At 40.9% G+C, this 12256-nt stretch overlaps 1 protein-coding gene across 6 annotated transcripts in view; it reads left to right on the forward strand.

Annotated features, from left to right (window-relative positions):
• Trpc4 (transient receptor potential cation channel subfamily C member 4) overlaps positions 1 to 12256 on the forward strand; it is a 186156-nt gene that overhangs the window by 79483 nt on the left and 94417 nt on the right. For 5 of the 6 annotated variants that reach the window (XM_036191200.1, XM_036191198.1, XM_036191201.1 and 2 more), the window contains one exon: positions 701 to 1219. In XM_036191200.1, coding sequence (XP_036047093.1) covers positions 701 to 1219 — 519 coding nt within the window. Of the gene's footprint in view, positions 1 to 700; positions 1220 to 12256 lie in introns of those variants that run through there. The other variant, XM_036191204.1, reaches the window with a different exon arrangement.

Genomic DNA, 12256 nt, shown 5'->3' on the forward strand with positions numbered 1-12256 from the left:
TCTCTGAGGGAACACAGTCTCTGTGTGTGCACATAACTCCAGGGCTGTGTGATGTTAAAACAACCCAGTTAGAAACACCATTGTCTTTAATGGTAAAACTAAGGGGAACATTCAAACTCTGCATGAACCTGCAGGTATGTGTTGCACCATGTGTGTTTCATGCTCACAGAGGCCAGAAAAAGGCACTGGACCCCTTGGAACTGGAGTTACAGATGGTTGTGAGCCACCACGTGGGTGCTGGAAATTGAACCTGGGTCCTCTGGAAGAGCAGCCAGTGCTCTTAACCACTGAGCCATCTCCCCAGACCCAGGATCTTGGCTTTAAAGAACTTTTTTTTTTTTCAGTTTATTTTATTTCTTGATTATTAAGTCAGTGTCTGTGGAAAAGAAAAGATTATCTGCTTACAAATAAATTAGGAGTAAGGAAGGCTTTTCATCTAGTAAACACTTTCCATGGCCACCTATTTTAATATTTTAGAAAAAAGTCACAATTTATTTTGTAGGGAGGATATTTTATTATAATAAGGTTAAGTTTTTTCTTGATTTTTTTTCTTCTTTTTTTGGGAAAAAAGTCTGCCCTGCAAGGAAACATGACAAATGATTTATGGTCCTGGCTTAGCACAGCTGCCCTGGGCTGCTTGGAATTCAGAAGCTTTAAGAAATGAGCATGCACCCACAACTCTGCTTTGTTCTCTCCCCAGGTGCCTCCCATTCTCCTCGATAAGCAGTTCTCTGAATTCACTCCGGACATTACACCTATCATCCTGGCCGCACATACAAATAATTATGAGATAATCAAACTTTTGGTCCAGAAAGGTGTCTCGGTGCCCAGACCCCATGAGGTCCGCTGTAATTGTGTCGAGTGTGTCTCCAGCTCGGATGTGGACAGCCTCAGGCACTCAAGGTCCAGGCTCAACATCTACAAGGCATTGGCCAGTCCCTCGCTCATCGCCCTGTCAAGCGAAGACCCTTTCCTTACTGCCTTTCAACTGAGCTGGGAGCTGCAAGAACTGAGCAAGGTAGAGAATGAATTCAAGTCAGAATATGAGGAGCTGTCCAGACAATGCAAACAATTTGCTAAGGACCTCCTAGATCAGACACGGAGTTCCAGAGAGCTGGAAATCATTCTTAATTACCGTGATGACAATAGTCTGATCGAAGAGCAGAGTGGAAATGATCTTGCGAGGCTAAAATTAGCCATTAAGTACCGTCAAAAAGAGGTGAGTGTTGCCAGACATGATCCATCAATGAGATGGAATCTCATCCCTGACAACCCAGCGCTACGTCAAAGTTGTGTTACACTTGACAGCGTTTTTATTCTCTTGTAAGTAGGTGACATTTCATGTTAGCCAGATTCATAATTACCTCCACACTGGAAAATAGTGGTAAGTGGTTCAATAATTGGAAGTTGCTTCTGGCATCTGCGAGAAAGCATGTACGCTCACTTGTAATATGATGAGAAGCTAACAAATTTTGGATTCCCCTAGACCCGGGGAAGAATTTTGACTCTACCCTTTATAACTTGTCAGTCTAGACTCTAGACTCTTGATGGTCACTCACAGAGCTTCTTGAGTTTCCTCATTTACTTAATACAATTGATTTTTACTGCTCATATATGTATATATTTGAAATATTTTCCTTATAATTTCATAGGAGGACTAACATGTGGGTGGGTGTGAGGACTATTAATTAATTATAAACTATTGCACTTGATTGTATTATTAGGAATTAATACAGAAAGACTCTTTTGTTCAACAGTAAATGAATATATTGGCGTGTTCTCGTGTTTGCTTACCTTCGTGATCTGTCAGTAATAGGAGCCTTAAGAGTTAGCTATAGGGAATAACTTTCCAATGGAATTTTGGTAGATTTTGATGTTTTCAATGAAGAAATCTAAACCATTTCACATCTATACCTAGACCACTAATGTCTATACCTAGACCACTCACATCTGTACCTAGACTACTCACATCTGTACCGAGACCACTCACATCTATACCTAGACCACTCACATCTGTATCTAGACTACTCATATCTGTACCTAGACCACTCACATCTATATCTAGGCCACTAATATCTATACCTAGACCACTAATGCCTATATCTAGACCACTCACATATGTACCTAGACCACTCACATCTGTATCAGTCACACTTTCTATTTGCATCCAGTTCTCAAGATTTTTATTTTAAAGATTTATTTATTTATTATGTATCCAGTATTCTGTCTGCATGTATGCCTGCAAGCCAGAAGAAGGCACCAACTCTCATTACAGATGGCTGTAAGCCACCATGTAGTTGCTGGGAATTGAACTCAGGACCTCTGGAAGAACAGTGAGTGTTCTTAACTGCTGAACCATCTCTCTAGTCCTACGATTGATTGACTGACTGACTGATTGATTGATTGATTGATTGATTGATTGATTGATATGAGTGCTCTATGTGCATTTAGGACAACTTTATACCAGAAGAGGGCATCATATCCCACTATAGATGATTGTGAGCCACCATATGAGTGCTGGGAATTGAACCCAGGGTCTCTGGAAGAGCTGCCAGTGCTCTTAATCTCTGAGCCATCTCTCCAGCCCTCTCAAGACTTTTTAAATCTCCTAAAATATTGGTTCTCTTTCACTCTTGAAAGAAAGTAATTATCTATTCCTAAACAAGATATAGGAAAACTACATAGTATAGAAATGATGGGTGGAGGAAAAGAGACTAGTCAATTTTATTTTTTTTATTAAGATTTATTTTTATTTTATTATGTACGAGTGTTTGCCTGAATGCATGTGCAACTGTATGCATACAGTGCCTGCAGAAGCCAGAAGAGGGAGTCATATCACCCAGAACTGGAGTTACAGATGGTTGTGAGCCACCATGTGCCATGTGGGTGCTGAGAACTGAGCATTCTGCAGAGGATCCAGGGCTCTTAAACTGCTGAGCAGTCTCTCAAGCCCTGAGATGACTCCGTCTTAAAAGCTGCTTTTCTCCTGGGCACTGCCTGTTCTGTGTCAGCTTTTCTATTGCTATTTACTAAATGCTCCAGACTCAGGATACCTGAACTGGCTTCTTTGGCTTTTGACTGTTGTCTGGTTCTTGGCACCTGACGTTAACTGAATTCCCTACCAAGAGAGATGGGAGCAGTAGCTCTGTGTGTTTCCTCCGACTCAAAAGCCACTGACTTGGTGCTGACTTGAGTCTTGGGGTCCTTGTGTGTAAGAATCAAGGACCTAATGTCTAAAATAAACTAAAACAATTTTAATATGCTGCAGCCAGAGGAAGTGTTGAAAATTTTACATGATTTTGGAGGTTCTAAATACCATTGTGAAATCTGAAAATCCATTGTGCACATGTAGCTTATGGCATGGGGTAAGGTGAGGGTGGGAGTCATATTTTGGGTTGGGTTTTAAAGATCCCTTGTTACCACAGCACAGTGATTGCCTTTCTTTGGTTTTCTCTAGGGTTGGGGGGCAGGGGTGATATAGGACTGACTTATGATTGTCAAGGTCATTTGTGCAGTGTTTATTTTTCCCTGTATACTGTGAGCATCATAATATCATCCAGATGTTCAAACCACAAGACAAAAACCAAAGAGGCAAAGAGGCAGTCTGCTCGGCTGGCATGTTCATCTTAGCAGCCTTGAGTCAGCTCAGATTTATCGTTGTCATCATCATCATCATCATCATCATCATCATCATCATCATTTTTTCCTACACTGATTTTGCTCCTCCTGTTTTAACTTTGCCTTCAGCCCAGTGACTCTTTGAAAGCCCAGAAACAAACTTTGGATAAACTGCTTTACAATATCCTCAGGAGAGACCAACTTTAGTGAGACTTAATCCCCTAAGCTACTGAATTCTTGTTTTTAAAAATGTCCAAGACAAGTATTTTCATGTGACTTTCGTATATATGCATCTCCTTATGCATGTTGGCTTACAACTCAGTTTAGTGCAGCTTAATCTTTCATTCATTCCTTCATTTATTAAACTTTTTGAAGACATTCCACATAACCAGTTCCAGGCAGAGTTCAGGGCACTGGTCCTGGTGGTGGTACCACTCAGCTCTGCCACACCCCTTATAGTCAGTTAAGAAAGACAGTAAACAAACTGAACCGATACAAATAGGTCTTGTCCCTCCTTCAAATCAGTTTCTTTACCTTGGTTCTTTGAATGCTTCATGATTTCACAAAGTGAGCTTGCCTTCAAAGTCTGGGGAACAAAAGTCACAATTTGAGTCCCTTTGACGCTTGTCAGCATCCAGGTGGTAGATCATTCCTAACACCCTTTCTCCATGCCCATTTACGCTGCTAATATGCAGCTGTGATCTTGGAGGTAAGAGGACCTGCAGGTACACCTAGATGAAAGATGGAATAAGTAGAGCCTGTAATAAGAAAGTAGGAATTAGCAATGGCCTTTTAGAGGAATGTTTCTTAAAAACATCACATTTCCATTTTCTCCTTTCATCTCTAGATATATCAGTGGAGAAGGGAATCAACAATAATTCTTATATGTTTGTTCATGAAATCATTCATTCGGTATCAGAGAGCAGATTCTTCTGGGGTTGACTGTTTTGGAGAGGCAAGGTGACATTGTTTGACTGATAGCAGTATAAAAATATCCATAATAAAATTTTACTCTTGTGTATACCCTTCAAAATCAGAAATTGGATTTTATGAAACATATTTCTATATTATCCAGAAGATATTGACTCCAAGATATTTGATTTAAAAATTTTGAGCAAGACCACATGTCTTAAATGAAACTCAGCTTTAGAGGAATGCCCTGCCTTCTCTGTTTTTATTATAGGTTTTCCTTTGTTTAGCCTAAAACAAATTTGAGGTGTGCCTCAGGTCTATGTCTCATTACATTCCCATTAATCTTCAGGCTGGCTAAATCCTTATTTATTCTTGAATTCTCAGCTCACAGGCCACTTCCCCTGGAATTCATTTTCTCTTTGGAGTAAACATCCTAACTTGTACACAAAGTAATGGGTTTCATCTTAGGATAGTCATTTCGCTGAATGTTAACCGAAAATATCAGTTTAAAACCTTTCAGGGAGTTAATGTGTTGGTGATTGTATGAGGAATATATTACTGTAAAAACATATCTTGCTCCCCCAAAAACATCTCTATTATGTACATCCTACACTGCATTGTGTTCCTGTGTCTCCTTCTCCTCTAGGCTGTGTTAGAAGTGTCCGTTCCTGTCTTGCTCACCATCTTAACTGCCTCTGTAGTTGATCAGGAATGTATACATCCGAGTGAAGTGAAGAACCTCTCAGTTCTGTGTACATCTCCCTATCTGGTTGTTTAGTCTGATTAAATGGTAGTGTTTATATAACCTCAGTAATAGTCATCCTAGGAATTCATGCATAGTCCTTGTTTACTTACTATTGGTCTGATAAAACAATGCAAAAGCAGCATGGGGAGAAAAGTGCTTATTTCATCTCACACTTCCAAGTCATCGTCCATCCCTGAGGAAAGTCAGGACAGAAAACAGGAACTGGGGGCACAAACTGGAGCAGAGGCTACGGAAGAGTGCTGCTTACTGGTTTGGCTCAGTCTGCTTTTTGATATATATCTTTATGTATATCTGTATCTGTATCTGTATCTATATCTATATATCCCCCAAGGCCGCCTGCCCAGTGGTGCTACCTCCCACAATGGATTGAGATCACCCACAATAATTAATAATTAGTCAAGAAAATGCCCTCAGACTTGCCCACAGGCCAGTCCATCAAGGCATTTTCATAACTGAGAGTCTCTCTTCCCTAATGGCTCCTGCCTGTGTCAGCTTGACAAAAACTGAGTAACACTTACATTAATATCATTTATGCTGGAAGTGGACCAAAGATGTGTTCAAATGCTTTTCTAGATGTCAAAAGAAATTCCAGTATCTTGCATGCCAGGAATCTGCCCGATTCTGCAAATTAAACTAAAGATGTCAAAGCTGTATGAATCTTGCCTTTGTAAAATGAGTGTTACCTTGCACCAGGCATGGATACTTTATTGCAGTAATTGCTATACACAAATCTTGAAATCAACAAGCAGTGTGAACTATTTGGGTTTTCTTTTATCTTATTTATGTATTTACAGTCACAGAGAATTAAATAGTGTCAAGTGTTATCCTACTAAATGTTGGGTTCTGGGTGCAAATTCAGATCACAATGGCAAAACATTGTAGATGTAACAGTCTTTTTAAATAGAAACACAGAGCCAAATGCAGAGTTAAAAGCCCAAGAGATCAGAGCAGCAGCTGAGAGCTGAGACTTAAAACTGCCTTTCTTACCTTTTGCTGCCACTGTTGTCCTTCCTCTTAGAAAGAGACCTACTTCCTGTGTATCTGTCTTTTTATTGACTTTCTGTTCTGCCTTCTCATTGGTTGTAAACCCAACCACATGACCTCCTTGTCACTGCTTGTCTATACAGACCTCCAGGTCTTCTATGGTTGGTATTGAGATTAAAGGCCTGTGTCTCCATGCTGGCTGTATCCTTGAACACACAGAGATCTGCCTGTCATGTGATCGGGATTAAAGGCATGCACCACCACCGCCCGGCTCTTGCTGTGGCTTGCTATTAGCTCTGACCCCCAGGTAACTTTATTTATTAACATACAAATAAAATCATATTTCAGTACAAATAAAATATCACCATAAAACAAATTTCTCCTGTTTGCCTATTGTATGTGTCAAACCATAATCCTCTTGGTCTCACTCAGCTGTGACAGAGAGTGTCCTCTGAGCAGGGTTAGAAACCCAGTGTCCAGTCAATGAGCAGTCTCACAGTGCTGGAGCAAAGTCAGGTAATCCCTAGCCAGACTGAACTCCTGTGTATTAGGCAAAAGAGACAGGCACAGCTGAGGACATGTCTTAGAAAACTTGTCACTTGGTCTCTGGGGATCTTTAAGGTGGTAGGATTTGCAAAGGTTAAAATGACTTCTATGCCGTCATTCCTCATGTTTGTAACATCCCTGAATATGTGTGGAGAGCCTGACAGATTCCCTGAGCATTTGCATAGCCCAAATCTTCCTTACATTCAGTCACACATCATTGACAACAATGTGAAAAACTAATCTAGAGGCAGAGTACTGTAGACTAACATTGAATAAAGAAGTAAATCCTGCTGAGTGAAAACATCACAGATTGACCTCTTGATGGCTTTGCAAAGTCAGCTGAAAAATGATTTCCACAGAGTAAATGGCATGGGCATCTATATTTAATTTACCTTTTCCATGACAGAAGTTTGTCAGTATCATTGTGGCTTTGAACGGGTTTTGGTCTTATGAGTTAATATAGTTGGTAAAGGGAGAAGGGTAGAAACCTGTTGCAGGATATTTTATCATACTGTGACACGCCAAAAATATTAATAAAGTTAACCTTGAATGGGGGGTGGAGTCAATGACTAGCTGACCAGAATTAGCTGTAGAGATTTTGGAGGACCCGGGATATGATAGGGAGGCACAGGAAGTAATAGGGAGAGGCTTGGAAAGAGTCACTGGCCCTTGTGATCTGAGAAGCATGGAGACAGGTCAGCTGGTTATTCCTCTGCTCTTTTCTTGCTCTATCAGGTTTCTACCCCAATATCTGACTCCCAAGTTTTTATTAATAATAGAACAATTTAGATAAACACTTCAGAAACCGACTTTTGATCAGCCCCTCAGCTAAACTCTCATTTTTCCTTTATCTAGCCCTTATTAAAATGAATGAGAAAATGTGAAGATCTGTATCAGTTAGACAAGTCCACAGTGTGGGAACTGAACCAATCCCAGAACTCTAAAGCTCCTTTGCATCCAAGAGTTATGGTTTTATGTTCCTAGATTTCATGATCAAGATATAATATTGGTATTAAAGGAGGTATGAGGGACTGAGGATCAAAGTCTTTAGCCCTGCTGGGTGGTGGTGGCGCACGTCTCTAATCCCAGCACTTGGGAGGCAGAGGCAGGCAGATCTCTGTGAGTTCGAGGTCAGCCTGGTCTACAAAGCGAGTTCCAGGAAAGGCACAAAGCTACACAGAGAAACCCTGTCTCAAAAAACAAAACAAAACAAAAAAAGTCTTCAGCTCTAAGACCACCTAAGGCGAGTGTGTCAGCGGACACATGGGTGATGCACCTTTACACACTGAAAACAAAGCAGAAACCACCCAGAGCTGGACAAAGCCCTTCATTTATCATTGTATAAACTCCTTCCTACTACTAATGATAGTTTAATCCAAACTTCCTACAGTATGAATGAATGAATTCATTAAAAAATAAGCCCCCAGCTGGGTGGTGGTGCCGCACGCCTTTAATCCCAGCACTTGGGGGGCAGAGGCAGGCGGATCTCTGTGAGTTTGAGGCCAGCCTGGTCTCCAAAGTGAGTTCCAGGAAAGGCGCAAAGCTGTACAGAGAAACCCTGTCTCGAAAAAACAAACAACAAACAAACAAACAAAAAAAGCCTCCAAATGCTGCTATGTTCTGTAACAAAGATCTACTTTACTAAGATCCCTGAAAAGGCCATGTGCTTTTGATAGGTAGTGGAGGACATTGCCACCTCTCTGTCTGTGTTTCTATCTTCCTATTTATCTATTATCTATCAATCTATCTATCTATCTATCTATCTATCTATCTATGCATCTACCTATCAATCTATCTATCTATCTATCTATCTATCTATCTATCTATCTATCTATGCATCTACCTATCAATCTATCTATCTATCTATCTATCTATCTATCTATCTATCTATATATCTATCTATCTATCTATCATTTATGTACCTACCCTGTCTATCTATCTAGCAGTCTACCTTCCTACCCATCTATGTTCTATTTATTTATCTATCTATCATCTATCTATATCTTACCATAAGGATATGTTACTACCTAATGTCACCCCTGGAATACAATTGTAGAGAAATGGGTGATCCACCTCACTTCTTGGCAGTTTTCTAAGAACAGTTAGTTGATGGCTTGGTCCCTCGACTGTGAGTGAAGAGATGCACTAGGCAGTTGTTGGGATGTCTGTTCATGAAACCACACTGAGTTGTGTAAAATGTGTAGAAGGGATCGGCCTTCTAGCTGTGCATTCTCCACTGCTGCTCTGTAGTGGACACCCCTGGACCGAATGTCAAGGCTCTGCTTCCTTGCTCCACATGCTTGCACATATCTGCTGTTGCTATGGATCTCAAACTCCCAGATGCATCTCCTGAGCTTCTTTCTGAGCATCACACATTTCTGTGCCTGCCACTGAGTAATGGAGGAAGCAAATGCCTGCTCAGGACTTGTCAGCCAGCTGACAGACTATGACAGGTCATTAGACATTTAATTTAACACCAGACTTTTAGAGCTTGGAGCCCAGACCCTATGGGTTTCTTTGCAGCTAATTAAATGACAGATAACAACTTCTCTTAATCCTTATCTGAACATAATTACTTTTCTATTCCTTCCACAGTTAAACCTGTGATTGTGTGTATCTACAACATTCTATAAATGTTGATTTAGCTTTTCAACTGCACTGATTACAAAATTACAATTCCACACCCCCCATTATAAAGAAGCAAATCTTATCTTTAAATTAGGCACAGTAGTTGGCTTATATTTAATATAAATTCAAATAAATAGGAAAATGATTAAGGAGTTTATTTCCAAAGAGGTATATGTGTATAAGGAAAAGTTTTCCATGGCAAACACTGGGCTGATAACAATGATCTTGAAAACTTGCACTGTATATTGGATGCTTTCTCTTGGTCCTCAGGTGAATTGCTTCCCTGTGTAACCTGGTACTTCTGGCTTCATGATGATTGACAAGCAAGAGCTAGCAGGTGTTTTTTTATTATTCAGACACAGTCCTTTCATCTGTCAATGATTGTGAACCATGGCATCTCTTCCTCCTGCACACATGTACACACTGAAATTTCAGTACTATTTTCTCAGTAGTTCATATTTAGTGACCTGTGTTTACTTGTCACTGAGTAAAATTAAGGGCTTGTTTTTTTTTTTCCACAGTGAATTTACCGTATTCTGTGTCCCCTGGAAAAGAAGAAAATAAGGGTCTCCTTTGGAAATTAATAACACACAAATACAATTCCCAATAAATTCTCTGTAGCTTGAACACCTGAATGTCCTCCCAGGTTGTGCTGGCAAGAATGTTTTCAGCTTATCCCTTTTCCTCCCTAGTCTTTGATCACACTAGGAGAGTTCATTCTAAATGGAGGTTATTTAACATTTTAATTATTGGACGCACATCTCCTCAGTAAAAGTCCCTGGGACTGATAATGCCCATGTGATAATTTTGTGACTTGTCATTCTGACACCAAGTTCCAAAGCTGTTATTCACAGATGGCTCCTCAGAGGCACAACGGGGTTGACATGCTTTTGTTGTTTGTATTACACTCTTTCCCTGTCAACTCTGGAGAACAGTCAGAACAGCATATGTCCTCTGCAATGACAGTCAGAGGACCCTGCCTGCCTCTGCTCAGAGGCCAACTCCTGTGTGTTTGCAAAAGTCTGCTTTTCATTTCCTGCAACCTTAGTTCAGTGTTAAATGCTGGAATCTGTTGCCATTCTCCATGGCTTTCTCAAAGCACAGTGATTTTCCCAGTTAGATCTGGGGGACACCTAGCATGGAGTCTCTTTTCCCATCCTTTTGCAGGCCCCCTGAAGTGAAGCTAGGAAGCATGTCCATAGCTGCTAAGGCAGAGAACACATGGAAACAGAAAAGCAAACTAGAGCTCTGGTTAGGAACTATTAGATTGTCAAGGGATGGCTCCTGTCTTTCTGTGCACACATTTCATGGTGTTTCAAGTGTCTATCCTGTGCCAAAGTCCAGGAACAGGAAAACAAGACAATAGGCACTGGGCCAAGCTTGAATTTCTTCCAGAACTTTCCTAGAGTCTTGAGTCTTATTCTTGACAAGATTATATGATGAAGTGCCCTGAAGATACCTCTCCTTGGAGCCCAGGAAAATGGTTCCTAAGTTTGCCTAGAGCTTTTCTGGGAAGCTTCCAGAAGAAGCCTCTGTCGCAATTCAGTGGGAACGACATTAGAAAGGAGACTGTGGAAAGGAAGGCCCCTTGAGCTCTGTGTGTGGGACACCTTCAAGACTGTCCATTCCATTCTCACTCTCACCTCGGGGGCCCCCAAAAACTCCCCGGGGTGAGGTTCAGCCGATCCAGTCCCTTTTCGAAGCAGTGCATCCATCCCCAACTCCCATCTTCAGGGCTCTCCCTTCCTTCCTAGCTGAATGTCAATGTTCTCTGCATGATGTCACCCGACTTTCACCCTTCTCCCCAGCTCCTCCAAGCCCAAGCTCCCTATGCCTGTACGGCCAGGCTGTTGCTCAGTCATTTCTGTGCAAGGCCAGTGGAGCAGAAACAGCCTTGCCCAGATTTCTGCTTCACAAGATTATGAGATACCATGGATTTTGTTTTAGGACACCAAATTTTGGAGCCCAGGTAATTAAGGCCCACTTTTTCTTTCTGGGACTTAGTTTGGTAATCCCTCCTCATTTCAGGAGTAAGTGCACTGGCCATATTTTATGATAATTGTACTTCAGGTCTGTCCTCCTCATGAAAATATGGACCCAATGATAACCAAATCATTTTGATGTGGCTATATTTAGCAATTACAGTGTCCCCAATACTATTATGAGCTCAAAATACATTTTCTGGGTGATTTTCTTCAAGTCAAAAAATATTTTTATAATGTCTGGTGATAGTCACCACAGGCTTTTTATCACTGGACCACTGGAGAAAAAAACTGCAAGCTTTGTGCATCAGTTTCTTGACTGTCCCCTCTGTCTACAACACTAGTAAATGTGTGGATAGGCAGCAGCAAGAGCAGATGATTCCCATGGGTTTGGGGTCAGGCACTGCATAAACACTGGTTAGGCAAGTATATGAAAATACAGTTATTTTATGTTAGTGTAAATTCTTATAATAAACAAATCAGGTAATTACTGCATATAAAGTAAAGTAAAATACATCATTGGTTGACACCCAGCTTTATCCATAATATAGTTGGGCCTTTATCTACTCTGACAGATAAAGCTGAGGCTGTTATTGATAGAGCATCGATCCTGTGATTAAAAGTTAAGAGCCAGGAATCTTCAAGAGCTATTTACATATAGCAGGTATTGGAGTAAGCCTCTCTGGTTGCGCCCTCCCATACACTTGCCTATCTTCACAACTTGGCATTTATTTACTCCCATTTATGCCTTCGTAGGCTCTGGTGACTCCATATCGTTGTCCTGCACTGGGGCACTACAGACAGTGTTCTCTTCCTGGCA

This window comes from Onychomys torridus, chromosome 6 (genome assembly GCF_903995425.1).
Source record: "Onychomys torridus chromosome 6, mOncTor1.1, whole genome shotgun sequence".
NCBI lineage: Eukaryota > Metazoa > Chordata > Mammalia > Rodentia > Cricetidae > Onychomys > Onychomys torridus.